Raw genomic sequence first — 25289 nt, forward strand, 5'->3', positions numbered from 1 at the left:
TCTGCTTGGTGACTAGGTAAATAATTATCATTTAAAATTTTCTCTTCTGGGACTAGAATGAGAATCAGATGAACATAGGATGTAATTCCGGTCTCTCTGATGGCCACTCCCCCTCCCCCTCACTTTTTCATCATTGTCTCCTGCCATCTTTGTAGGTAATGACCTTCCTTCTTAACCTCTACCAACCTATCCCTCTTTTCACTCTAAGGAAAGAACAGGTAGTACTGATAACCAGGAGAACTTAGTGTATTTTTATGGGGATCAACTGGCAATGCTAAAGTACTGGTAGGTTATTCTGTCCTGTAATTGTATAGTTTTTGAAGAAAAACTGTGTGTGGTATTGTTAAAATTTCATTATGATGAGAATTTTTCCGATTGATGGGCAGTCTTTGACTGTTTTGGAGGCTGCCATCTTGAATTCAACTTGTAATTTTGAAATGGAAATGGGTCCATAGAGAACTACAAGAGGAAAAACAATGGTGCCTTTCCTTAGAGCATAGCTTTATTCATTCTCTAGTAATGATCAGTATGCCATTCTTATGGGTAGCATGAAACCTGATCTACAGCTTGCAGACCACTTTATAGTATGTGAAAAGTCTTACTTTGTGAACCACTATCACTTCATCCTTTCCCTGTTCTAGTTGCAATGGTTCATGGGAAGGAAGATTGTTTGTAAGCCCCTGTGTGAACTCAGATCTCAATAATTTCACTTCATGGTCTTCTCACAAGCTACTCAGAGGAGCAAGCAATGTACTGATTTATTCTTCTAGAACTGTATGTAGTTGGAACATTAGCAGTGAACCATATTCTGATGCAGAGCACCCCTCTTGCTGCATCTGCCACTGGAACTGGCGGAGCACCTCTTTGACAACTTTTGAGGTAACTAAATGGACTTGTAATAAAATGGGGTGGCTTCCTTGGATGTTCTCCATTTTTTTCTGTCAATTCTATATGCTATCGATCCCAGGCTGATCAGCAATATTCAGGTGTTGGTCAAATAAGGGTTTTGTAAACTATCTCCTGTGTGGATGGACCTAACTTCCTGTGGATTCTTCCAGTCAATCTGTTTGGCAGTTGCCGTACCTGTGATCTGTTTTATATAGTTGTTCCACTTTAAATCACTCTGGGTGCTCACTCCTATATATTTTATAGGTGTGACTGCACCCAGTAAGTGTTCTGGAATCATGTAGCCATACAATAATCATTTTTCTGTCTATTTATGTTTAACATGTTACCTTTGTGTATGTTGAGGATCAGCTGCTAGCCCCTGCACCAACCATCAGTCCTCAGTAGGCCTTTCTGTATTTTACTACAGTTTTCTAGTGTCACAACTTCTCTGAATACAAAAGCATCATCATCTCTGAAAAGCATCATGGAACTTCAAACGTTATCCATTAGGTCATTTCTGTATGTTGCAAAAAGTAAAGGTACTATAACATTCCCTTGGGGCATGACTGAACCTACTTTTACACCTGAATATTTCTTTCATGCTGTGTTCTGGTTGCTTGAAACTTTTCAGTACAGTCACACAATTGGTCTGATATTCCATATTTTCTGAATTTTGTTCATTAGGCCGGATGTACACAGAGGGGAAGGGGTGTCTTAATATTCTTCTACTGATAGTGGAGATCAAGAAATCTGCATCCAAAATCATCACAGAATCATCAGAGCCTCTGGTTTAAACCTTGCACTTGGATCCAAACCAGAAGTCGGTGATAGATTCTGGGAACAGTGCTGCAAAACACGTAGCTTTGCATCCACCTGGCAAGTAAGGTGAGGTGTCTTTACAGGGTGTATACGACTCGGGCCAACCGGGAAATCCGGGAAAAACCCGGGAATTTTTTCATTCGGGAGAAAACTGGGAAAACCCCAGTAATTTTTCGGAATTCTGGGAATTTTTCATTTTTTTTAGCTTTCAGTTAAATTTTTGTAATTTTGACTGCAGAATTTATTCTCTAGCAAAGAATGTTATTTTATCCTGCTACTGGCAAATGATACTGCAGCAATAAAATATAAATGAGAGGGAAAAAAAATAAAACTAGTGGCAAAGGAAATGTGCAATTTACAACAACAAAACACCGTGCATGCGCAACCATCTGCAGATAGCAAAAATATGTCAAAGGCCGTAGGATCTAGACTGTAAGTCTTCGTAACAATAAACTGCTTGCTATGAGCATGACATCACAACTGTTCATATTATGTTCATTTGACCAGTTGCCAGTGGTCAGTTGCACATGTGCATTTGACTCGCTTGTAAGCAGTACCTTCTCCCGCTTCCCGATACTTGAGGTTTGGCTGTTAGCTGTATCGGCAGTAGCAGCAAGCAGCCAGATGCAAATGAGAAAAATTTTTCTCTCGCGCCCTAGATACCAGGTTCGTGCTTGCACAGATTTGTCTGAGATGTAGTGGGGAGGGGGTTAGTCTCCACGTGACCCGTGTTTGCGTTAAGTGATTTCGCTGCTTCTCTTCATGTACAGCTCCCATGTCAAATGAAAACAAAACGGATTTCTGTGGCCAGGAGCTATCAAGTGAATTAAAATACATTCACATAATTATGGAGGGCAAAAGTATATTATTAATTTCAGTTTTCTGATTTTATTTTATTTCCGAGTTAGTAGCAGTCAAGCATTAATCGCCTTGCAGAACAATGAAGTTACTTTTGCAAGTTTGCTTAAGAAATTTGACTTCATTAATCTTTCCGCTGAGGCAAACATTCTATTTGAAATGCAGTGTTTCATCCTACAGTATTGGCTAGTTCCAACTGTTCGCTGAATTTCAAGTGCATGTTATTATCTTCTGCCATGTATGGCGTTATGCCATAATAAAGAACCAAAAATGAGATCGTAGAGTACTGGTACTCCAAGAAAATTTACATCCCAAAAACCACACTAAAAAGCTTAATATCAGATTGGACCTACTTCATTGTGAATCTGGAAAAAGCCAATACGAAATTCCGATGCTCTTTGGAGTATCCTCTGATGCCCTGTTTCTTTTATGGTGTAATGTAAGCTCTCTTAGTGCTTTATACACTCGAACATGCGGGCTTCCTACACCACTACAGTTGCGCACACACACAATAATGCCTGTTTTCTGGCGCTCTCTGGCAACTGGTAAATTGAACCTATTTCTAACAGTCTCCGGATAGAATTGCGAACGGTTGTTAGAAAAGCATTACTTTCAAAATAAATTTCTTTTTACGTAAGATGAATTATGTTATGTGTGAGAAAGTGGCATGGTTATCTAAATCACAGGGCATTAGAAACTGAACAGTTTGAGGACCACCCACTTAAAAGAATTTCGAGCCGAGACATGTATGTCATAATTTTAAATTTACTGGCACATTTGTATGATGTATCTTAAAGTATAACACACGCAAAAGATCAATATTGCATGTGAAAGCTTAGCTCCTGTTGTAGCGTGTTAATCTTAGAGATCAGTATTATATGTGAAAGCTTAGCTTTTCTTGTAGATATACGGTGCTGTGTACATTAATGTAAACCGTTAACTTTTCCTCTTGTGTGTTTGTGCTATGTAACCAGTGATCTTGCTATTGGCTGACTATAACACATATCCTATGCTCTGAATAGCTGCTGTCATTGGCTGGTGAGATTTCGTGGCTTGAGATATGACTCACTTACAAAAAGACATCGCAACCTCGGTTTCAACGCTCCGGAAACAAATGTGCTGTGTTTGGTGCAATTCGAATTTATACTTTTGTAATACAAAAATGTGCAGCATATATGTTGCTCTAAATCAAAAGTCTTTCGAAAACTTTTCTCCTTTTTTTTTTTATGAAGTCTCTCCAAAACGTCTCTGCCCCGTCTTTTCTTTTTCTTCTGGGAAGTTCTACGTGATTGTATAAAACGCTAAAAGGATTGATAAGTTTTACAGTTCCAATGGAAAATCTACGGAAAACTTACTGTCACTTAGCACAGAAAAAGTGTATTTTCGCCTGGGAAATAGCATATTTTTAAAACGGGATATCCAGGAGAAATCCAGGAATAATCCGGGAATTTTTTTTCCTTGTCCCCGTATACATCCTGCTTTACCTAAGAAGCCAGATGCCTGCAGGAACTGAGTGGGGCCTTTGAATCCATGCACTAGGTGTCATTCATGCCAGTAGGAGGCACGATTTGCAGATGTGTGCACCCAATACTATTGCTGACAGCAGGGCTCCCTCCACCCCGCATCAGGCAAGCAGAGCAGACACTGGCCTTCTTTCTTGACCTGCCTGGTATTTCCCTAATGTTAGAGCTCCCAATAACAAACAATCTCACACTCTGCACTTGCTTCTATCTTTCAGGAAGATTGGCCTCTGTCCTAACAGACAAAGTGTCTCTTGCTTGGTCAAACATACCTTCAGCAATGAGCAATATCACAGACCTGTTTTTGATGTGTAGGGGGGGGGGGGGATGTCACAGCTCAGTAGCTGCATTCCATTTCTCCTTCCACCCAGAAATTCATGACTCTGACACTGTTCTGAAATCACTGCTAGTAAGTGTCAGCCAGCCAGGGCAGGAGAATCGGAAGGTGCTGTAACATTAGGGAGTCCAGATGCCACTATAGGCTCTAGAGGCTCCAGAGGATTTGTCTTGTGGTGCCCCAGTGCCACCGCAGCCCAGGGCAGCAGCTCATGATTAATATGCACTAAAATTTAATGCTCTTAACAGAAGCCAAACACTGTGAGATTGCCCTAACTTCAGAAGAGAGAAGCACTCATATTACCACTAAGAATTTCAACCAATGCCATATAGAGACACCATCCATCATTATTTGTGGTGTTGCAATGAAACGTCTCTCAAAATTCTGTGAAACAGGCTCTCTTGCGAACAAGCTGAAAGCCAGATAATTTGAAATAGCTAAAGTTGAATCACAAATGCTATTCTAACATTGTTCAGTAAGGATTTGGAGTGCAATACTAATCACAAGTGGGGTAAGCTGTACACCAGTAATGTGAATTTTGGCCACATGAAAATCACACTCTTACAAAATGAAAATGTGACATCCCATCACGGATTATTCAGATTGTCTTTCTCAGTTTCTGAACTTGGTGACTCACAAGCTAGATGAAAAACTGTCATTTCTCCTATAATGTACTGTTTGTGGATAGAGAGGTAAATAAACAGAACCGCAGATACTGGCCAGATGTCAACCCTCACTCGATGGATCCTTTGAATGTAGTTGGCGCATCAAAAGTGTCGGTTTAGTGTGCGATATTGTGTTGTTGAGCCCCTAATTGTTCATCATGCACTGACAACAGACCAATCCCCTGCAGTTGTTAGAAAAGATGTGCTACCATCGTTGCTGTCTGAAGACTGGACATTTTCAACTTTGTTACAGGCCCACATGAATGTGGGCTACCTGCCCAGGCATTCCTGGATATGCAGGTTTTGCAGAGATGGATAGGTTGTAGATGTCTGGTAGATTGGCTGTCATATTCCTTACATTTAAGTTAGTCATATTTCTACTCTGGTGCGGCGTAGAGAGGGGGAAAGGGAGGGGGGGGGGGGGGGGGCAGAATGTGATGGCAGTTACGTGTGCAGTATTTGTAAAGCTTACAAACCTTAGGGACTGGATTGTTAAAGCATGTGCTTGTATACTGGTGCATGTGCATGTATGAGGAATGGGTTTAGTGGATGACAGCCAACTTACAACATGCTGAGTGTGTCCTGTAGCCTTTGTGTGTTACCACCAGCATTTGCCTTGTTCTGCACAAAATGTAACAAAACTTGAGAATGAACAAAGCTGTGTTAAATGGAAAGGCCCATTGTTTTCCTCATGTAATTCTGTATCTGTCTGATATGTCACACAACCCCTAATGATCTTAAAATTAAGAGTTGCATCCACAATGGAGACTTCCAAAATGGCTTCCATGTTGGTTTTTCCCCTCTCCCATCTCATACTGCTCAGCTTTAAATTTCTGTTTATTGACATATTCTTGTTTTAAAAGGGTGATTCCATACCTATTATATGAAAACTGTATTGAGAAAAACTTTGATATTTGGCTGAAGAAGTAATTCAGTGATGTAACAATTCCACAAAATTTACTTCTTTTCTTACCCATTATTTTATTTAGAAAGCATTTAATAACACATAGAAGTAAATTAAGGCTGAAATCACCCTTTATTTATGATGACGTGTCTTTTTGATATTTTACCTTTCTTTTGCAGAATAAATAAGTAATGCAAATATTTTCATATCCACATATTTCTTCTCAATAGGGGTGCTTGAATCCAGTGAAAACTGTTATACCTTCTGGCTCCATGCTCGACCCTTCAGACACAGCTGCTGTTGTTGGTGGAAATGTGTTAACATCGCAGCGAATCGTAGATGTTGTTCTAAAAGCATTCCAGGTGTGTGCAGCATCTCAAGGCTGCATGAACAATGTCACATTTGGTGAAGAGGGCTGGGGATATTACGAGACAGTTGCTGGAGGTGCTGGGGCTGTAAGTATAGTTTAATTCTCTGCACCACTACTGACCAACTAAAATCACTGTCATTTAACTGTTTTCTTTTATATGTTAATTGTTTGTCTCTGTTTATAGCATAAGGAAACAATTGTTTAGAAGCATTCAACATATATTAAATTTTTACATGCAGAGTACTGCACAGAAATAACATTTTACCGAGTAATATTCATTCATACAAAAAAACTTTCCAGATTGTGGGACACAGAACAAACACGAAAGGAAAACAGTAACACAAGAGCTATGGGTACTTTTTCATCTTCACTACTTTGAAACATAACTCTTCTAATGAACAAATTCTCATAACGTTTAAGGTACGCATTTTAGAGCACATGTTTACTGGACATTTTTTCTTGTTTTGGTCCATACTGCCACTTCCCAAAATACGGAAAGCAAAAATCTTGCAGTAGAAGAGATTTGTTTCACAGTGTCTTGAGATCAAGAAATGCTAATAGCTCTTAAGGTATGTGTTTTAGACCTCATGTTTACTTGACTTTTTTGTTTCAAATGGTCATTCCTGTCATATCCCTGAATATTGACTGTCGCTTCTGAAACACCCTGTATGCCGGAGAAAGAAGATTGGCCCTAGAATGGATCCCTGAGAGACAATTTCTTTTTTTTAGAATTTCTTCATCTGAGAAATATATCTTAGTATTTTCCTTTAGTTCATGTTTTATTTGCATTTTCTGTTTCCTGTTTGTCAAGTACGGTGTGAATCATTTTAGCGCAGTTCCTGTAATGCCATATACTTGGAGCTTGTCCAACAGTGTCTTGTGGTCCAGTATATCAAAGGCTTTACTTAGGTCTAAAAGAATGCCAGTGATACTTTGTTTTTTGTCCAGTGTTTCCAGGGCATTGTGTATGAAATCATAGATGGCAAAAGATGTAGATTTATTTTTCCTGAATCCCTGCTGAGCATTTTGTTTTTCTCTGAAAATTCCACTAATCTATTAAATTATTTTTTTATGATTTTGCTAAAACCTAAAAATAATAAAGCAATTGGTCTATAGTTTTTTATATTTGATTTGTCTTCTTTCTTATGAATAGGGACCACTTTAGCAATTTTAAACTGTCTGCAAATGTGCCTGTCAGAAAAGATGAATTTGCTGTGTTTGTAAGAGACACAGAAATGTTTTTAATATATTGATTTATGATGCTGTCAGGATACCATCAATTCCTGATGACATTATCTTAAGAGTTCATGCAACATGGATGATTCCATCTGGAGTTGCTTCACAAACATAGATTGAAGAGGAACATGACTGCACTCTGTTTTTCTGTTTCATTCTGGTATCTGTTTTGTCTTTGACTGTCAAATTATTTGGGATATCTGTGTAGTAACAGCTGTAAAGATTTTCGATGTGTTGGGTATCAGTTAAACTCTTGTTCAGAATGATGTCTTCGATTTTAGGGGACACTATATTAGCTTCCTTCATTACTGCTGTCCATACTGCTTTGCTGACTTTATTATGAACTTAGCATTGCCTTTTTTTCTCTTTGGTGTATCAGTATTTTCTAGATTTTAATGTATTTCTGAATGTAGCTGTTCAGAAGTGGGGCATACATTACTGTTTTTCCTTTATCTTAGTAATTCTCTTTCCCTTGCACTTAAGATTTTGATAAATGATATTCTCCCCACTTTTCTCTTGCTAATGGGGAATTGCATGTTTCTGTATTATATGTATTGAATTTCCATGCTGTTACAGTTCTTTTGTAGTTTTGCGTTGGCATCAAGTAGCTTTGTAGGGTAACAACTTGAGCTTCGTGACTAGTAAGGCTTGTACTTGTACATTTTGCAGTACAGTTTGCATTCACTAATATCTGATTCAGGGTAGTAGCAGTTGTTCTTCAGAGTCTTGTTTGTGTTGCCATAGTCCGTTTTAAGTTGAAAGTATCTGTGAGATTGAGCAGTAGCTCTTTTATCGTACTGGTTCCAAGAAAATCAGTGTTGAAGTCCTCAAACAACACTATTGATTTCTTGTCTAGATGGAGCCTGTTTAGTACATATTCAAGCTTATTTAGGATTGACTCAAAATTTCTGTTTGGGGAGCGATAAATACATACTGTAACTGTATTTGCCTCACTTACTTCAATGAGTGGCAGCTCAAAGTTTCTTTCTGCGTTGAGATGCTGAAACTTAGTAATAGATTTATATTTTAAACCCAGATTGATGAAAATTACTGACTTTAATTTTTATAACTGTTTCCACAGAAATAATTTTCTAGTATGTAACCTGGTACAGAAAAAGAGATAATTTGGTCCATATTTAGCCAGTGATCTGTAATGCACAGAACACTAAGAAAGTAGAGTTCTGTATTTTGTGAAATCTCTTGTTGCCTAAGAGCATTTTTGTCACACCACTAACCACATTCTTGCATGATAGGGATTTGTTCATAGAAAATCATCTGTAGGGGGAGCTAAAGTTGTCTTCTGTTGCTGGAGTCTGAATCTTTCCTTCCAGTGAGCTGTGGACCACTTGTGCATAAGAGGTTTAGTGTAGTTTAGTTTAGTTAGGTCATGTTCCATAGATGATATTCATGATTATTTTATTGATATGATGTGGAACAAGTCAGATTTCAATATTATATAAACACACACGAATATTGCAAATATTTATATTACTGAAATTTTTATTTCTACACATACAACTCCATTTAGAGGTACAATTTTTTAAAATTTTTTTATCACCAGTTTTGAAACAAAAACTCATCCATGGAATAGGAGGAGTTGTCCAAAAGAAATGATTGTAAGCTAGATTTAAAACTTGATCTGCTACCTGTTGGGCAAATGATCAAAGATTTTTGTTGCTGAATAAAGTTCTCCTTTTTTGAGCAAGTGACAGCTTCAATAACGGATAGTAAAGGTCATTTTTCCCACTAGTATTGTACATATGAACATCGCTGTTCTTTGCGAATTGAGGTGAATTATTTATAACAAATTTCATTAACGAATGTACGTACTTTGACGATGCAGTTAAAATACCTAACTCCTTGAATAGGTGCCTACATGACATCCTTGGTTGAACACCACTAGGCCTAATTATTCTCACTGCTATCTTTTGTGCAATCAGTACTTTGTCTAAGTGGTGAGTTACCCCAGAAAACTATTCCATAAGACATTATTGAGTGGAAATACGCAAAGTACATTAGGAGCCTGATCTGTTTATTACCAAGACTAGCAATGATACAAAGAGCAAAAGAAGCTGAACTTAATTGTTTGAGAAGCTCAGGAATATGCTTCTTCCAGTTCAAGTTGTTATCAATGTGAACGCCCAAAAATTTGGATAAATTTACCCTGATAACTGAGCCCTGTTCATATGCTACATCAATTATCAGTACAACATTATGCAGTGCACAGAACTGGATATAGTGAGGTTAAATTAAGGGAGAGCCCATTTTCTGAGAACTACTTAATAATTCTTTGAAAGACATCCTTAACAACATCTTCAGCTGCTCTTTCTGGAATGGGATTTATTATAACACTCGTGTCATCTGCAAATAGTACTAGTTCTCCTTGCTGAACATTAAGTGAGAGATCATTCACATGGATAAGGAACGGTAGAGGTCCCAAAATTGAACCCTCTGGGACTCCCGTCGTGATAACTCCCCATTCACTAGACTTCACCGCCCTCCCAACATTATTTGTGTTATTCAGCACAACTTCTTGCTTTCTGTTCATTAAGTAAGATTGAAACCAGCTGTGTGTATAGCCTTCAGTTCCATAAAATCTTGAGTTTTTCTAAAAGTGTAACATGATCCACACAGTCAAATGCCTTGGAAAGATCACGAAAAATACCAACTGGCGACTATTTGTTATTTATGGCTTGTACTATTTGATGGGTAAATGTGTAGATAGCATTCTCAGTCGAGTAACCGTTCCGGAATCTGAACTGTGACATGCTGAGTAAATTATTTTCTCTTAAATGTGAGACTGCTCTTTAATACAAAACTGTTTCGAATATTTTAGAAAATGAAGTCGGCAATGAGATTGGTCTGTAATTATTTAAGTCACTCTTGTCTACTTTCTTATGAAGAGGTTTGACAATTGTGTATTTCAATCTGTCTGGAAAAATTCCTGTGGCAGTGAAGCACTACATATATCACTAAGGACTCCACTTATTAAATTAGAACAACACTTCAAAATTCTGTTAGAGACTCCATCAGCACCACATGAGCTCTTGTTTTTCAGTATATTTATAATTCCCTTAATTTCAGTGGGGGATGTTGATGCTATTTGTAAAGGCCTGAAGTCGTGGGGAATTACATTTTTAACACATTTTGTTGCTTATTCAGCTGAACCCTTTAATCCTATTTTTGCTGCTACATTCAGAACGTGATTGTTAAAAATACTTATAACTTGTGAATTATCACTCACAGCATCATCATTTCGCATTATTGCTATGGTATGCTGTGCACTGTCAGGCTGCCCCATCTCCCGTTTGACGATATTCCATATAGTTTTAATCTTATTATCCGCATTATTAATTTCTGTCAGAACACATAAGCTTCTTGACTTCTTAATGATTTTCCTTAAAATATTACAGTATCTTTTGTAGTAAGCAAGTAATGTTGGATCCTGACTTATTCTGGCCAGTACATATATTTTTCCCTCTTCCTCTGACATGGTATTTTAATTCCCTTAGTAATCCATGGCTTACTTGACTTTGCAATGGCTTTTTCAGATAGCGTTTCAGGAAAGCAACTCTCAAATATTGAGACAGCTTTACAGTGGAATACATTGGATTTGGCTTCAGCATCATTTTCTACATATACTTCATCCCATTCTACCTCTTCTAGGCTGTTCTTAAAACTCTGCATCCTGTTCGCATCAATAAGCCTCCCTCCCTTGTATGAACCTGTCTCAAGCCTGTAAGGTGCTATATGTGTTATTTCCATTGATCTTTTCGTGAATGTGGAAGATGTGAAGATGGGAATGTTTTCTTATCTCTGATTTCTTGATGATTCATCTTATTTCACATAGTTGGTTTTATTTGTTATTTCAGATTGACAACAAAGCATGAGTCAATTAATGGAAGCTCTGTATGGTCTTAGGTTGATAGTATATATATCAGCTATACTAGATTATTATCCCATTTGTGTGAAACTAAAAGTACAAAAGAAATTAAAGGTTTAACAGTAAAGTAACTAGTAGTAGATCATTTGGTAAAAGCTTGAATATTTTGCTAATAAAAGGCACAAAAACTTTTTGCTTATTGTGTTAGGTTCAATGGGGGTGACAAATATCTTTCCTGATCAGGCAGAATAACCTGAACATACATACAATGAGAACTAAAGTTATTTGGAAATAATGAGTAAAGTTCAAGCTGTCAAAACTGGGAGTCCCTTTTTTGTAGATGTATTAGAATATATGAATGAAACTTCTTTTCATTCATTCAGCTGTCCTTTCATTCTGTGATTGGTTTTAAAGTGCAAACTATTAAAAATTCGTTCATATCAATCAGATGGTGCATCATGGCTGTTTACTTTTATTGACAGACATTGCTAGAATATTTCAGAGAATAATCTTCAATTTCAGGGACCCACTTGGGATGGCCGAGGTGGTGTACACTCGCACATGACCAACACACGAATTACTGATGCCGAAATCTTGGAACGACGCTATCCCGTGGTGCTGCAGAAATTCTGCCTTCGTGAAGGTTCCGGAGGTGCTGGCCTGCACAGGGGCGGTGATGGTGTTGTGAGGGAGTTGCTCTTCAGGAGGCCAATGACACTCTCTGTTCTCACTGAGCGCAGGGTGTTCGCACCCTATGGCATGGCTGGTACGTTACAGCACACAATATATTTTGGAGGGTATACTCATTGCTGTATGTAGGAACCATATGACTGATTTTTTTATGACAATGTGTGGATGTGGGCATCTCCTTATTTTAATTCTCTTATTTAGTATACTAATAGTTTACAGTTTTGTTGTTATCAAAACCTGTTCTCTCTTAAAAATAAATAAACAGTTTCAGGAGGTTCAAAATGTGCATAACACGACTGTTACTTGTGCTGTTCTATCTTGAACACTGTGTGTCAGTTCCATGGTTTATACACGTGAATTGGGTTTAATTTAAGTAGTTCCAGCTTCCAACTCACAAGTTCTAACTCTAGGTGGATCAGTTCTGCTAATTTAGCTCAGGTGAACCATTCATAATTGGAGGCTAACATAAAAAACCCCCAACTACAGCAAAATATCCTGTGCATTAAGTCTTATTGTAACCCTAAATGTATGATCTGACTGTATTCTAACCAATCCCTGTGATAATAAAAGTTCCTCCACTTGTAGCCCACCAGATTCACCTGCACACATCCCCCTGCAGGTCTGGAGGTAAGAGTAGGCCCGAGATATTCCTGCCTGTCGTAAGAGGTGACTAAAAGGAGTTTCACACATTTTGGTCTTTCTGTGATGGTCACCTGTTGGGTTTGACCTCCATTCTTCAACATTTTCCTGAAGAGCGAGCCAATTGGGGAAGGGCGCCTTACATGGTGCATCATGTCGATCTTGCATTGAGATCTTTTGCCCACTTTCTCATTGTCGCATTTCAGTCCTGCTCATCCTGCATCTCTTGGGCAAGGACACTTCCTGAGTGTGTTTTCCACCATGCCCTCCTGACCACACAGGGATCACTCTGCTGAAGCCTGCACTGTTAACTCCCCACGTATGCCAAGGGGTAGATGCCCATCCCCTTGGGGCATCGGGACTCCCAGCAATAGCCATCCTGCCAGGTGGCCATTGCTGTGGCTGGGTGGCATCATGAGGGGGGCCCCTGGTCTGAGGGGGTGGCATCTAAGTGTTCATGAGCTCAATTCAGACAACAGAAGCATGACCCCAAATCATTTCCCACCCTGGACACATCATGGGACAAACATCAGGCTAAGGATGGCAGCAGATCTTATTTGCCCCAGTACCTTGTATGTTAGAGGGCTGATGGGGAATCTTTCATGACGATGAAGCCTCAGTTTTTTGTTGAACATTCAGAAGACAAGTTTGGGGAGGTGGACAGATTGTCCAAAGTGAGATCTGGGTCAACCTTGATCAAAACAGCGTCCTCTGCCCAATCACAGATGTTACTTGCTTGTGACAAGCTGGGGGATGTCTCTGTAACCATCACACCCCATAAGAGCCTAAATATGGTCCAGGGCATCATATTTCACAGGGACCTTCTTTTGCAGTCTGATGATGAGCTGCATGCCAATTTAGAGCAGTGAGGTATAAATTTTCTATGGCATGCCCACCGGGATCTGAGGGATAATCAGGTTGCCACCTTTGCCTTCATATTGGCCTTTGAGGGTGATACATTGCCCGAGAGGGTCAAGGTGATGGGCTACCGCTGTGATGTAAAGCCCTATATCCCTCGCCCGATGTGGTGCTTTAAGTGCTGGAAGTTCAGCCGTATTTCTTCCCGCTGTACTTCCTGCATCACATGTTGAGACTGGGGACGCCCATCACATCCCAATACTCCATGTGCCCCGCCTCCTATCTGCATCAACTGCGGAGAGCTCCATTCGCCTTGCTCATCAGACTGCAGGCTTCTCCAGAAAGAAAGGAAAATTGTGGAGTACAAGACCACCTAATTCGTGAGCAACCTCCCCCCCCCCCCCCCCCCACCACCCTCCACCCCTACCCCCACCCCTCCACCTTCAGGGACGTCCATCCACAATTGTAAGCTGGAGAAGCATAAGTCTTCTTAGGCTTCTATCACTAGGAAGGGGTCCGTTTGGGTCACTCCCTTCCCAGGTTTCTGCTAGTGGGAAAGATGACACCCGCCAGTGGCTGAAGAGCTCAAAAGCAGCTGGTCGTAGGGCTTTACGCTCATCATCAGTCCTGGAGACTGAGCCAGTGAAGTCCTCTCAGCCAGGAAAACCCAAGGAGCAGCAAGAGAAATCCAAAAAGAAGACCCCCAAGACCAAGGAAATTGAGGTGGCACCCACACCACTGCTACCTACAATCTCTGCAACTGAGGATGGGGGGGAGATTCTGGCATCTGGTTTGATGAACCAAACTGACGGTGGTATATTTTTCATATAGGCAAACGTAGGTGTTACTCCATTACACATTCACTGCAGACTTATTGAGAACTAACCCTTTCATGGTAGTTGTTGGTCTTATAAACAGGGACATGAAAACAGACTATTTTGAAAATGACATAATGTTTTAAAATTTGGCTGGGTCAGGATTTACTGTTGTAAATGAAGTAAAAGAACTAATGTGATCTTAAAAATACATGGCCAGTGTTTTTCTTTTGGTATGTGAACCTGCTCATTGACATGAATGAGCACCATATTGCAATTAATAGTGAATTAGATGAAATTATTGATTAATTAGTGAGGTAATCAGCCAGTGCTCTGTCATTTTTTACACAAAAAACAGGGGGCTGGGGGTTACAAAAGTATGTAGTCAAAGTTTGGAATCTCACAATAGTAAACGTCAGAATTTACATTGAAAAGTGGCAGCCTCTCCAAACTTTTTTTAAATTTGTTTAATATGGGAAAATACTAATTGCAAGAAAAATAGACTGTGTTACTGTGAAGCAGGAATATTGCACTTAAGAATGATATACGTTCTTATACTGAAATAGGTCTCCTAGCTCACCCCAAATTTGCAGTTATACTGCATGATAATTTTCAGTTAGTGATTTTTATAATTAATATGCTCTGTAGCCAAACTAATTATACCATTCGATTCAGAATAATCATATGAAAGATTTTAGTAATAAAGTTACATTGAACTAAGCCTGACTGTGAACTTGAAATTTTCATTTGTCTGCGGCATGTTACAAAATGGCTGTCTTAGAAATCAAATGAATTTTGGAAAAAATGCTAATTATTCAAGGAAGAAAACGTAAGATATGATCATGTGGGTACCCAACAGGCTACAATTCTAGACATAAAATGATTTAAAGATGGGAATCTACCACAATCACAGAATAAATATCTTTCCCATCTTCGCATAATATTTATTAAATAAAAAGGTAACTTATGCCGCACTCAGTTGGAAACAAACATTCAGAATTTGGCTCATACCTTCTCAATAGGCAAAGGAAATAAATAAATTATTTGAAATTTCAGCAAATGTTCTGAAAACACATTTAAATTCAATATGACACATAGTATGTGACTATCATTCTTCAAGAGACTCTGTCAAGATTAAATTTATTCTTTTACCTTGGCATTAGCAGCAGTAAGGTCTGTGCTTAGTGGTCCATTGTTATTTTGCCATCACCGTTCAGCAACCTCTGTTGCCCGGGTTGAAATATTGCATAAAGACTCATAAACTCAAAAGCAACGGATTTTCAAGAATAATTAACAACATAATTATCCCCCAATTGCAACCCTAATTCCATGTCTCATGAAATACTTGTTCTAAGTTTACATCCCCATTGCAAAGGATAAAATCTTTTCTTTTGTTAGTTCAGATTGTTTCAAATTTTGTCCATGCTGTTTCCTTTTCTATTTATGAATAGGTTATTTTCTTTGAGCTATCTTTCTGCCATTTATACATCATCGCTGGCTTTACTTTCCCAGCCAATTACTGAGTTGCTACACATAGTAGAGTTATAGCATCACATTCTATGATTGCCTTTTGATTTACATCAGAGGACATGTCATTTATGTACAAGATAAGAGTGGAAGTTATAGTGCCAAACTCTGAGATAAACCAGAAAATGAGAGTAGACATTTTTATTAATTTTGCCAGGTTTATATTTTATTTTTACACACTGTTGTTTGTTCTTAACAAAAATTTTTGTAATATTAAACAATGGAAGGTCCAGATTGGAATATCAACAATTATAAAAAGGAATGAAAAGGATAGACCTCTACTCACTGTAAAGATGACATGTTGAGTTGAAGACAGGTACAACGAAAAGACTATTACTCACAAAGATTTTGGCCAAAGCTTGTTCAGAAAAGAATGGAAAACACTCACTTTCAAACAAGCATGCATACCTCATGCCTACAAGAAAAAAAAGAAGTAAAAAATAAAATAAAAACAGTAAAAATAAAGAATAAAAAAAATTATATGTGTCACCTTTAAGGTGGCTGCAATCTATCCTTTTCATTTTTCCTGATTTTTGTAATATTGGAAACTTTTGGAGAATTTTATGCCAATGTCAGTCAAAAGCTGTGGAAAGATATAAGTGAACACTGGATGCTTTCTTCTCATCATGCAGGCTTGGTCATGTTTGTTCTGAGACTTACCAGTGCTGTTCTTTTGCATCTCCTCTTTTGTGTCCATGCTGTGACTGATTTAATATGTTTTGTTTCTCACTGAAGTTTATTCCTTAACGGATTTTTCTATAATTTTAGGGAGAATAGTTGTGATAGTTATGGATTTGTTGTTTCCTGTGATAAGCTGCTTTTGGACTATTGCTGCTTCAATGTTGAGTTCGTTGCAGTTAGAGATCTGTTGCAGAGTGTAGTTCCATACCTTGGTGCTCACATAAAACTGTTCTCGGACATCTGTTTTTAATTCTGCAGTAATATGCTACATTTTTGTATCCCACTAGATTGAAAAGATTTAATTCACTTTCCTTTAACCCCAAGCTCTGTCATTATGAAAATATTGGATACTTTAAAAGCTAATAAATTTAAAATTCTTCTGATTTATTAAATGCATAGTGAGCATTTTGGTGCAGTATTTTTAATTTAAGTTCCTTTGATCGTTTTGTTTTGTATATTGCTTTTTTCATATCTTTGGCTACCAAAAGTTTGATCCTTTTTTGTGTGCATTGTGGAATTTTATTTCCTATTTTTGTCTTCTTTGAGGATGTCACTATTTTCCTTGATCTGTGTACATTGCTTTACACTGAGAAAGGGACTACTAGCTCACTGTCAAACTAACTGTCACCATATGCAGGTTGTTCATTTTAAATGAAGACACTGAAATATCTTGAAAACTACATGGTACATGAAAAAAGTTATAATACCTGTTTGTTTTTCTTGGAGGGGTATATCCAGAGATTTTGCACTTGACCCCCACCCCACCCCACCCGATGCATGTGTGGTGGGGGCAACTTTGAAATCTTCAGTGGGAACACCCGTTTTTTTTATTGAAGATTACAGTTCTGTGGCAAATTATACATATTTTTTGTCTGAAGCATTTTCTTCAGTTCACCTTCGATGGCACTGTACCTGGAGGAATAGAATGGGTACACATTGTGCCTTGAATATCCAGTGCCAAGTGGAACCCCACCTCCATGCTGCGAGGTTAGGACAGGCCAGTATTTCATAACTTATAATTGGAAACCCCATTCATAATATTGTACACCTCCGACGTATTGAACAGGGGACTACTCAACGATCTGCATTTTGCCTTTTATGGTTTTTTTGTTCTTTTTTCGTGGTTTTACCATGCTGAAAATCTGAAGGTCCTTCTTTATTTTGTAGAGTGTCAACTCAGGTAACTATCTCCCATGGCTATCAGCAAGCAAAAGTATGTTGCACTTGATTGTGGATTTTCAGGTGTAGTTACTGCATCCTTCATGCTGTGTACAGATTTGTTAATCAGGGTAACTGACTTTTTTTCATCTGTTTCTACATGTTCACTACATTTCCACACTGTAAGTTGATTATTGATGCTTTCTTCTTTTACAGACTAGTTTGTTTTTCTATCCACATGCTGTTTATGAAGTTTGTCATCCTTATTGCACTCATTACTACTTATCAACAGTATTCTGTTCCTATCTTTATATGTAGACATTGTTTTATTTTCCAAGTCTGACATCTGTTTATTACTTCTTTTCCATTTCTTGTGCGTTTTCTATCCTCTCATTTCAAAATTTACTTGTTGTGTTGTTTGGAACATGATGTGAGTACTGCACTTGAATATTTTCTCTCCCTAGATATAAAATATCATCTCTTTGAACATTCAGTTGTTTGAAGCTTGCAATGTTATTCATTTAGTGTTTTGCTCAAGTGACAACTATCAACAGTTATGTAATTGGAAAAAATGCATTTTTGACCATCGGATGTTTAAAAATGCTATTAAAATGAATTTTTTCACTACTTTCATTTAGATTATTGATGGCTCTTTACAATTCACACAAGCTCTAATTTTTATCACAGAATTCTTACATTTACTTGATAAAAATGCACAACAACACCATTTTGTTGCCACATACTTTCATATAGCAAATGGAGCATACAGAACTTTATTAAATGGTTATTTTAACAGGCAGCAGTGACAGCTTGTTGGAAACTCATCTGTACACAGTTCTGTGTATCAATCTTTTCAACTTTTAATAATGGAAAACAAGCAATTCAGCAAAATACTTTAGTAACTCCAAATACCTTGGTCACTTCTGAACAAGAGTAGTGAAGAGTTCTTTCAACTTCCTGTCATTGTATCAAGTTAATCATCAGCAATACAACTTTACTGAAATGCAAGTGCAGTATTTGTTGGAGACATGTACAGTTAGTCACTTAAATGTTGTTATGTGTATAATATCTGTTACCTTAATCATATCTTGCTGTACAATATTTGAATTATTCTGCTGACCAGTAGATAGCGTGACTCATAGTGGGGAAAAAACTGTTCTTCAGGATACTTATCTTCATGCAGACTGAACTCTTTATGTACTGCACGATGCAGGTCTCCACACCACCAGCAAAAACTAACTGTGGTAGACTCGCACTGGAACAGCCTGACAGGCAGCACTGACAAGTGTGTCATATTCTTGGAAATGAAAGATTCTCAAGAAGACCTGAGCTAGTGGGTTTGGGGGGAGGAGAGGGCGGGGGGGGGGGGGGGGGGCAGAACCGATGTTGGTTTTGCAATGAATTGTAATATGAATTTGAAATTTCATGATAAGTGGCTATGGGTACGCTTGCTACAAGCCTGTACTCATTACATGTTCTGACTCTCTTCAGACTGCTACATTTGTCTGTATGGCAGGATAAGATGCGAGTTTAGTTTGTGAAGATACTTTTTCTAGGGTGTCGGGGTCGAGGAGAGTTGCATCTTCTTACCCTACCACTCAATGAGTACTACTGTGGGTGCCTGTTCTGCTATTTAGAGCAGTATTATAAAAGGCTATTTTTCTATTATGGTGTTGTAATAGCTTTTAAATCGTGCTTTAACACATAGAAAACATGAAGAATACAAGGTTTAGGTGAAACATAATGCAGAATCCACTGTAATTCAATTATGGAGTTATCGAGGAAGTGGAAAAGTTATATGTAGAAGCAGTGATTGTACCAAAAATTCACTTCGTGTATGTTCCATTTGATTTGCAGTACAGCGAACATATTTGTTTTCATAAAGCACCCATACAAACAAAGCAAAGCATTGGTCAATATACTTTTTTGCATGAGAAATGAAGTAGTTGTTATTTTGAAACTGTCTCACAAGCGCAAATGTGTCTTCGAGTCAAACTTAATGAAATTAAAATGATTTTTGTTATGTATGTGAGGTGGTTGTGGCATCAATTTACATCAGACCAATTGTTTGGATCATCTCTATTATCTGAAACTGAGGAATATTATGAGCTGAAATTTAGTTAGTATTAAAATTACTTAGCATTAACAAAGATCTTTAAATCATACTTCAGTATAGCACAATTTGTCTCAAGGTGATGCATCTTTTGTGTTGAATGTGTCCATCGGTGTAGTAGAAATAATAGCATTTTTATTCATCTGTGGGCCACTTTAATGAGGATATAGGATTAAAAAAATTACATACTTATATAACAGAAAGAAACATTCCACAGGGGAAAAATATATTAAAAACAAAGATTCCATGACTTACCAAGCGGGAAAGTGCCGGTAGATAGGCACAATAAAAAAAAACCACACACACACAAAATTTCAAGCTTTCGCAACCGGCAGTTGCTTCGTCAGGAAAGAGGGAAGGAGAGGGAAAGATGAAAGGATGTGGGTTTTAAGGGAGAGGGTAAGGAGTCATTCCAATCCCGGGAGTGGAAAGACTTACCTTAGGGGGAAAAAAGGATAGGTATACACTCCCACACACACACACACACACACACATATCTATCCACATATATACAGACACAAGCAGACATATTTAAAGGCAAAAAGTTTAGGCAGAGATGTCAGTTGAGGCGGAAGTGCAGAGGCAAAGATGATGTTGAATGACAGGTGAGGTATGAGTGGCAGCAACTTGAAATTAGCGGAGATTGAGGCCTGGTGGATAACGGGAAGAGCCACTTCCTCATCCCCTCAAACCAAGAACCTCTCACAGAAGAACCCCAAAAGTGCCCCACTTGTGACAGGATACTTCCCAGGACTGGATCAGACTCTGAATGTGGCTCTCCAGCAGGGATACGAGTTCCTAAAATCCTGCCCCAAAATGAGATCCATCCTTCATGAAATCCTCCCCACTCGACCAAGAGTGTCTTTCCGCCGTCCACCTAACCTTCGTAACCTCTTGGTTCACCCCTATGAAATCCCCAAACCACCTTCCCTACCCTCTGGCTCCTACCCTTGTAACCGCCCCCGGTGTAAAACCTGTCCCATGCACCCTCCCACCACCACCTACTCCAGTCCTGTAACCTGGAAGGTGTACACGATCAAAGGCAGAGCCACGTGTGAAAGCACCCACGTGATTTACTAACTGACCTGCCTACACTGTGATGCTTTCTATGTGGGAATGACCAGCAACAAACTGTCCATTCGCATGAATGGACACAGGCAGACAGTGTTTGTTGGTAATGAGGATCACCCTGTGGCTAAGCATGCCTTGGTGCACGGCCAGCACATCTTGGTACAGTGTTAGACTGTCCGGGTTATCTGGATACTTCCCACTAACACCAACCTACCCGAACTCCGGAGATGGTAACTTGCCCTTCAGTATATCCTCTCTTCCTGTTATCCACCAGGCCTCAATCTCCGCTAATTTCAAGTTGCTGCCACTCATTCAATATCATCATTGCCTCTGCACTTCCGCCTCGACTGACATCTCTTCCTAAACTCTTTGCCTTTAAATATGTCTGCTTGTGTCTGAATATGTGTGGATGGATATGTGTGTGTGCGCGCGCGAGAGTGTGTACCTATCCTTTTTTCCCCCTAAGGCAAGTCTTTCTGCTCCTGGGATTGGAATGACTCCTTACCCTCTCCCTTAAAACCCACATCCTTTCATCTTTCCCTCTCCTTCCCTCTTTCCTGACGTAGCAACCGCCGGTTGCGAAAGCTCAAAATTTTGTGTGAGTGTTTGTGTGTTTTTTTATTGTGCCTATCTACCGGCGCTTTCCTGCTTGGTAAGTCATAGAATCTTTGTTTTATGTATATATGGAAGAGAGGATATATTGAAGGGCAAGTTCCCATCTCTGGAGTTCTGACAGGTTGGTGTTGGTGGGAAGTATCCAGATAACCCGGACGGTGTAACACTGTGCCAAGATGTGCTGGCCGTGCACCAAGGCATGTTTAGCCACAGGGTGATCCTCATTAACAACAAACATTGTCTGCCTGTGTCCAGTCATGCGAATGGACAGTTTGTTGCTAGTCATTCCCACATAGAAAGCATCACAGTGTAGGCAGGTCAGTTGTAAATCACGTGGGTGCTTTCACACGTGGCTCTGCCTTTGATCGTGTACATCTCCCGGGTTACAGGACTGGAATAGGTGGTGGTGGGAGGGTGCATAGGACAGGTTTTACACTGAGGGCAGTTACAAGGGTAGGAGCCAGAGGGTACAGCCCTGACCTTGTAGTAGGAACAATCCTGGTACTTGCCCAGAGCAATTTGGAGAAACCACAGAAAATGATAAAAGTTCACTATTCAAACAATTGATTCAGAATTTTGAAATCAGTGCCAATACTCACAGTACTAAAAGCTTTTTGTTGTTCTAAATTTGTGGCATATTTTAGCTATGCAGTATTATATCTCAAGGGTGCATAGAGAGTATGTGATCTTAAATGTGTGTATTTGTTTGGGATTTCTCTCAGGTGGCAGTGCAGGTGAAAAAGGTCTCAACTTAATGTTGAAGAGGGATGGCCGTGTAATAAACCTTGGACCGAAGACTGCTATTGATGTTGAACCTGGAGTAAGTACAGCTAATGCACACCAACCATTAAGCTTAAAGGAAAGTGTCTTGTTGATATGCTTCCTTAAGTGACAATCTCGTGGATTTTCATTACTTAGTTGTAATGTCTTACCTTTCACAGTATCCCGCTGAACAGCAAATTAAACTACTTAACAAATAGTACTCTTAATTTGAGTGATATTGGAGGGTTGAGCTGGAACATATTTTACAGATATTGTATACATCTATATCTACATCTACAATGACATCATTTCCTTTTTCATTGTCTCCTGAATTGCATAACTATTGCCCATATGTACAACACTTGCTGATTACACAAACTATCTTTTTAAATATCTCTTTTTGCATAAAAACAATTCAGATAATTGATAAATAACATTTGTTTTTAATATTGCAACAAAACCTACAATGATGCAGTAAGGGAAGACTGCTATGAAAACCTGTCAGACTTGTGGAACAAAACAGCAGAATATGATGTCAGAATAGTAATAGAGCAATGAAAATAATCAATTTTTGACAATATAATGTAATCAGATGGATAAAAATCTACTCACCAAGTGGTGACAGGAAAATATATATAGAAGAAGGTTATACTTTTGCAAGCTTTTGGAGCCAGCAGCTCCTTCTTGTGGAAGAAAGGTTGAAGGGGAAGGGAGAGGGGTGAAAAAAAGGACTGGAGAGGTTTTTAAAAACGACCTAAAACAACAAACTGAATCTGTTCATGCATATCATCAAAATAATAACATTAGGAAAATGTTTGGCAGTCAACAAAATTAAGAAGTTTTAATCACAAATGTAGGGTGATGAAGTACAAGTATGGCAATGTGCTAATTGAACCATGCAAAATGTTATCAACAAACAAGGAACATTTTGATATTCTACTGAGCTGTTGTGATATAGAATAACCAATTACAAACTACAGCAGCAGCCCTAATAATGACCAAATTCCAGAACTGACACAAAAAGCGGTACTGGAAAGTATAAAACACCTTATAAATGTGAAGGCAAATGGGAGTGATGAAATTCCAGCTGAGATGCTAAAATATGGAAGGGAAGCACTGCATAGATGTTTCTATCACTTGATACAGGTAATCTGGAAAACAGAGACAAAACCAACAGAACAGCAAGAATTATCAGTAGTCCAGACTCACAAAAAAGGAAACAGTGATGATTTCAGAAACTGTAGGGGAATGCCACTAATTAACATAGACAATAAAATTTTATCTTGTTAATGCTAAACTGCTTGAAACTATGCACATAAAATATAGTCATGGATTATCAAAACTGCTTTCAAAGAAATTCGCTACTTACAGTACACTCATCAACCAGAACACAGACCGCATACCTAACAGCTGGTATGACCATCTTTGACATGGTTATGGCATGGAAGCAATGGGGCCTTGGTAGATCGCTGGAGGGAGTTAGCATTACATCTGCATCAGTTAGAAAGCATGCATCGTAATGTGAAATGATTTGAAAATTAAAATGTTAGAGCCCACACTACAAACAATAGGTCTAGATTAAGTTGTAAGGTTATAATTTGGTGGGATCTACTTAAAGAAAAGAGCTACTGTAAATGTGATGTGATGAGGCAGACTACAAGCTAAAGTGTCTTCATCAAATTTGTAAAATAAGTAAAGAGATACAGTAATTCCTGTAAATTCCAGGGAGGTGGTGATGAGTTCTTGACACCATGTTCAGTCACAACCCAGATGTGTTCAATTGGGTTGAGATCTGGTGATGTGGGGCACATCACATCCGGATAATCCACATGCTGTCACAATAAGCAACAATAATGAGCATAATAATTTCCAGAATGCTCCAATAGGAAGGCCCTATGGTGAGAATAAAAGAGGATCAAACAGTTTCAAGAATGTTGATGGAGAAATCATTTGGCAGCAAACCAAGGGGGTGACCCAGAAGTTCATGGGTAAATGAAATTAAAACAGTATGCAACAGGAGGGGTGTAAATAATTGGCAGGATGTAACACAACACAGAAGCATATGGAGGCAACATGACAGATTTGCACTGGAGCTTCAATTCCCTTAGAAACCAAGAAGAAGAACAATTTAGGGGATATTCACTTTAAATACAAGATTTAAAAAAATACTTTTTTGTGGCTCTGTGATGACAAGAGTTGTTGTGGATCACTGTATCCATAACTGTAGGTTTTCTGGAGGGGGGGAAATGAATCAATGGCATATGCTGATTTTTATTTTCCAGTTTTCAACTGTAGAAACTTACTGTGCTGTTCTCTTCACATTTGATTATGATTGTGAATGTGATGCTGGGATGTAATTTGTTGAATTGTGGATGGAATGTATGTAATTCTTGTTTGGTTCTATCAGTTAGAACAAGTATATCGTCAACATAGCCTAGGTGGTACTGAATTTTATCATTCTAAACTGTGGATATTAAGGAAGTCATTTTGAATTTTGTAAAAGAATATGTTTGCATGTAATACTATACCTGTCTGGCAAAAATAAAAGTAAACAATAAAACAAGCAATCTTGTCTATATTTTGTCATAAAGGCTGCAGGACTCTATGAATGCAAAAAGATTCAAATATCTAAACATACAAATGAAGCTGCAACAAATGGGAGGACTTCAGAGCTTGAACATAAATCGTTGAGGCAGGGGTGTGATAACAACTTTCATATTCTAAGATGCATTTGTAAATTACCAATTAAAGCATTTTGAAAAGTAAAACCTTTTACTATAATGCGGTTTCATTAATGGGAAATCAAGCTTGCGATGATGTTGACTCTAGTAACGTTTTTGGAATTCTGAAAGTTGCAGGTATAAAAACAGGAGACAACTT

At 38.5% G+C, this 25289-nt stretch overlaps 1 protein-coding gene across 1 annotated transcript in view; it reads left to right on the forward strand.

Annotated features, from left to right (window-relative positions):
- LOC126278089 (5-oxoprolinase) overlaps positions 1–25289 on the forward strand; it is a 154025-nt gene that overhangs the window by 106812 nt on the left and 21924 nt on the right. The window contains exons 17-19 of the mRNA XM_049977931.1: positions 6222–6446; positions 12003–12246; positions 22370–22467. Of these exons, the coding sequence (XP_049833888.1) occupies positions 6222–6446; positions 12003–12246; positions 22370–22467 (567 nt within the window). The remainder of the gene's footprint in view (positions 1–6221; positions 6447–12002; positions 12247–22369; positions 22468–25289) is intronic.

Source organism: Schistocerca gregaria, chromosome 6, assembly GCF_023897955.1.
Source record: "Schistocerca gregaria isolate iqSchGreg1 chromosome 6, iqSchGreg1.2, whole genome shotgun sequence".
In the NCBI taxonomy this organism is placed as follows: Eukaryota; Metazoa; Arthropoda; class Insecta; order Orthoptera; family Acrididae; genus Schistocerca; species Schistocerca gregaria.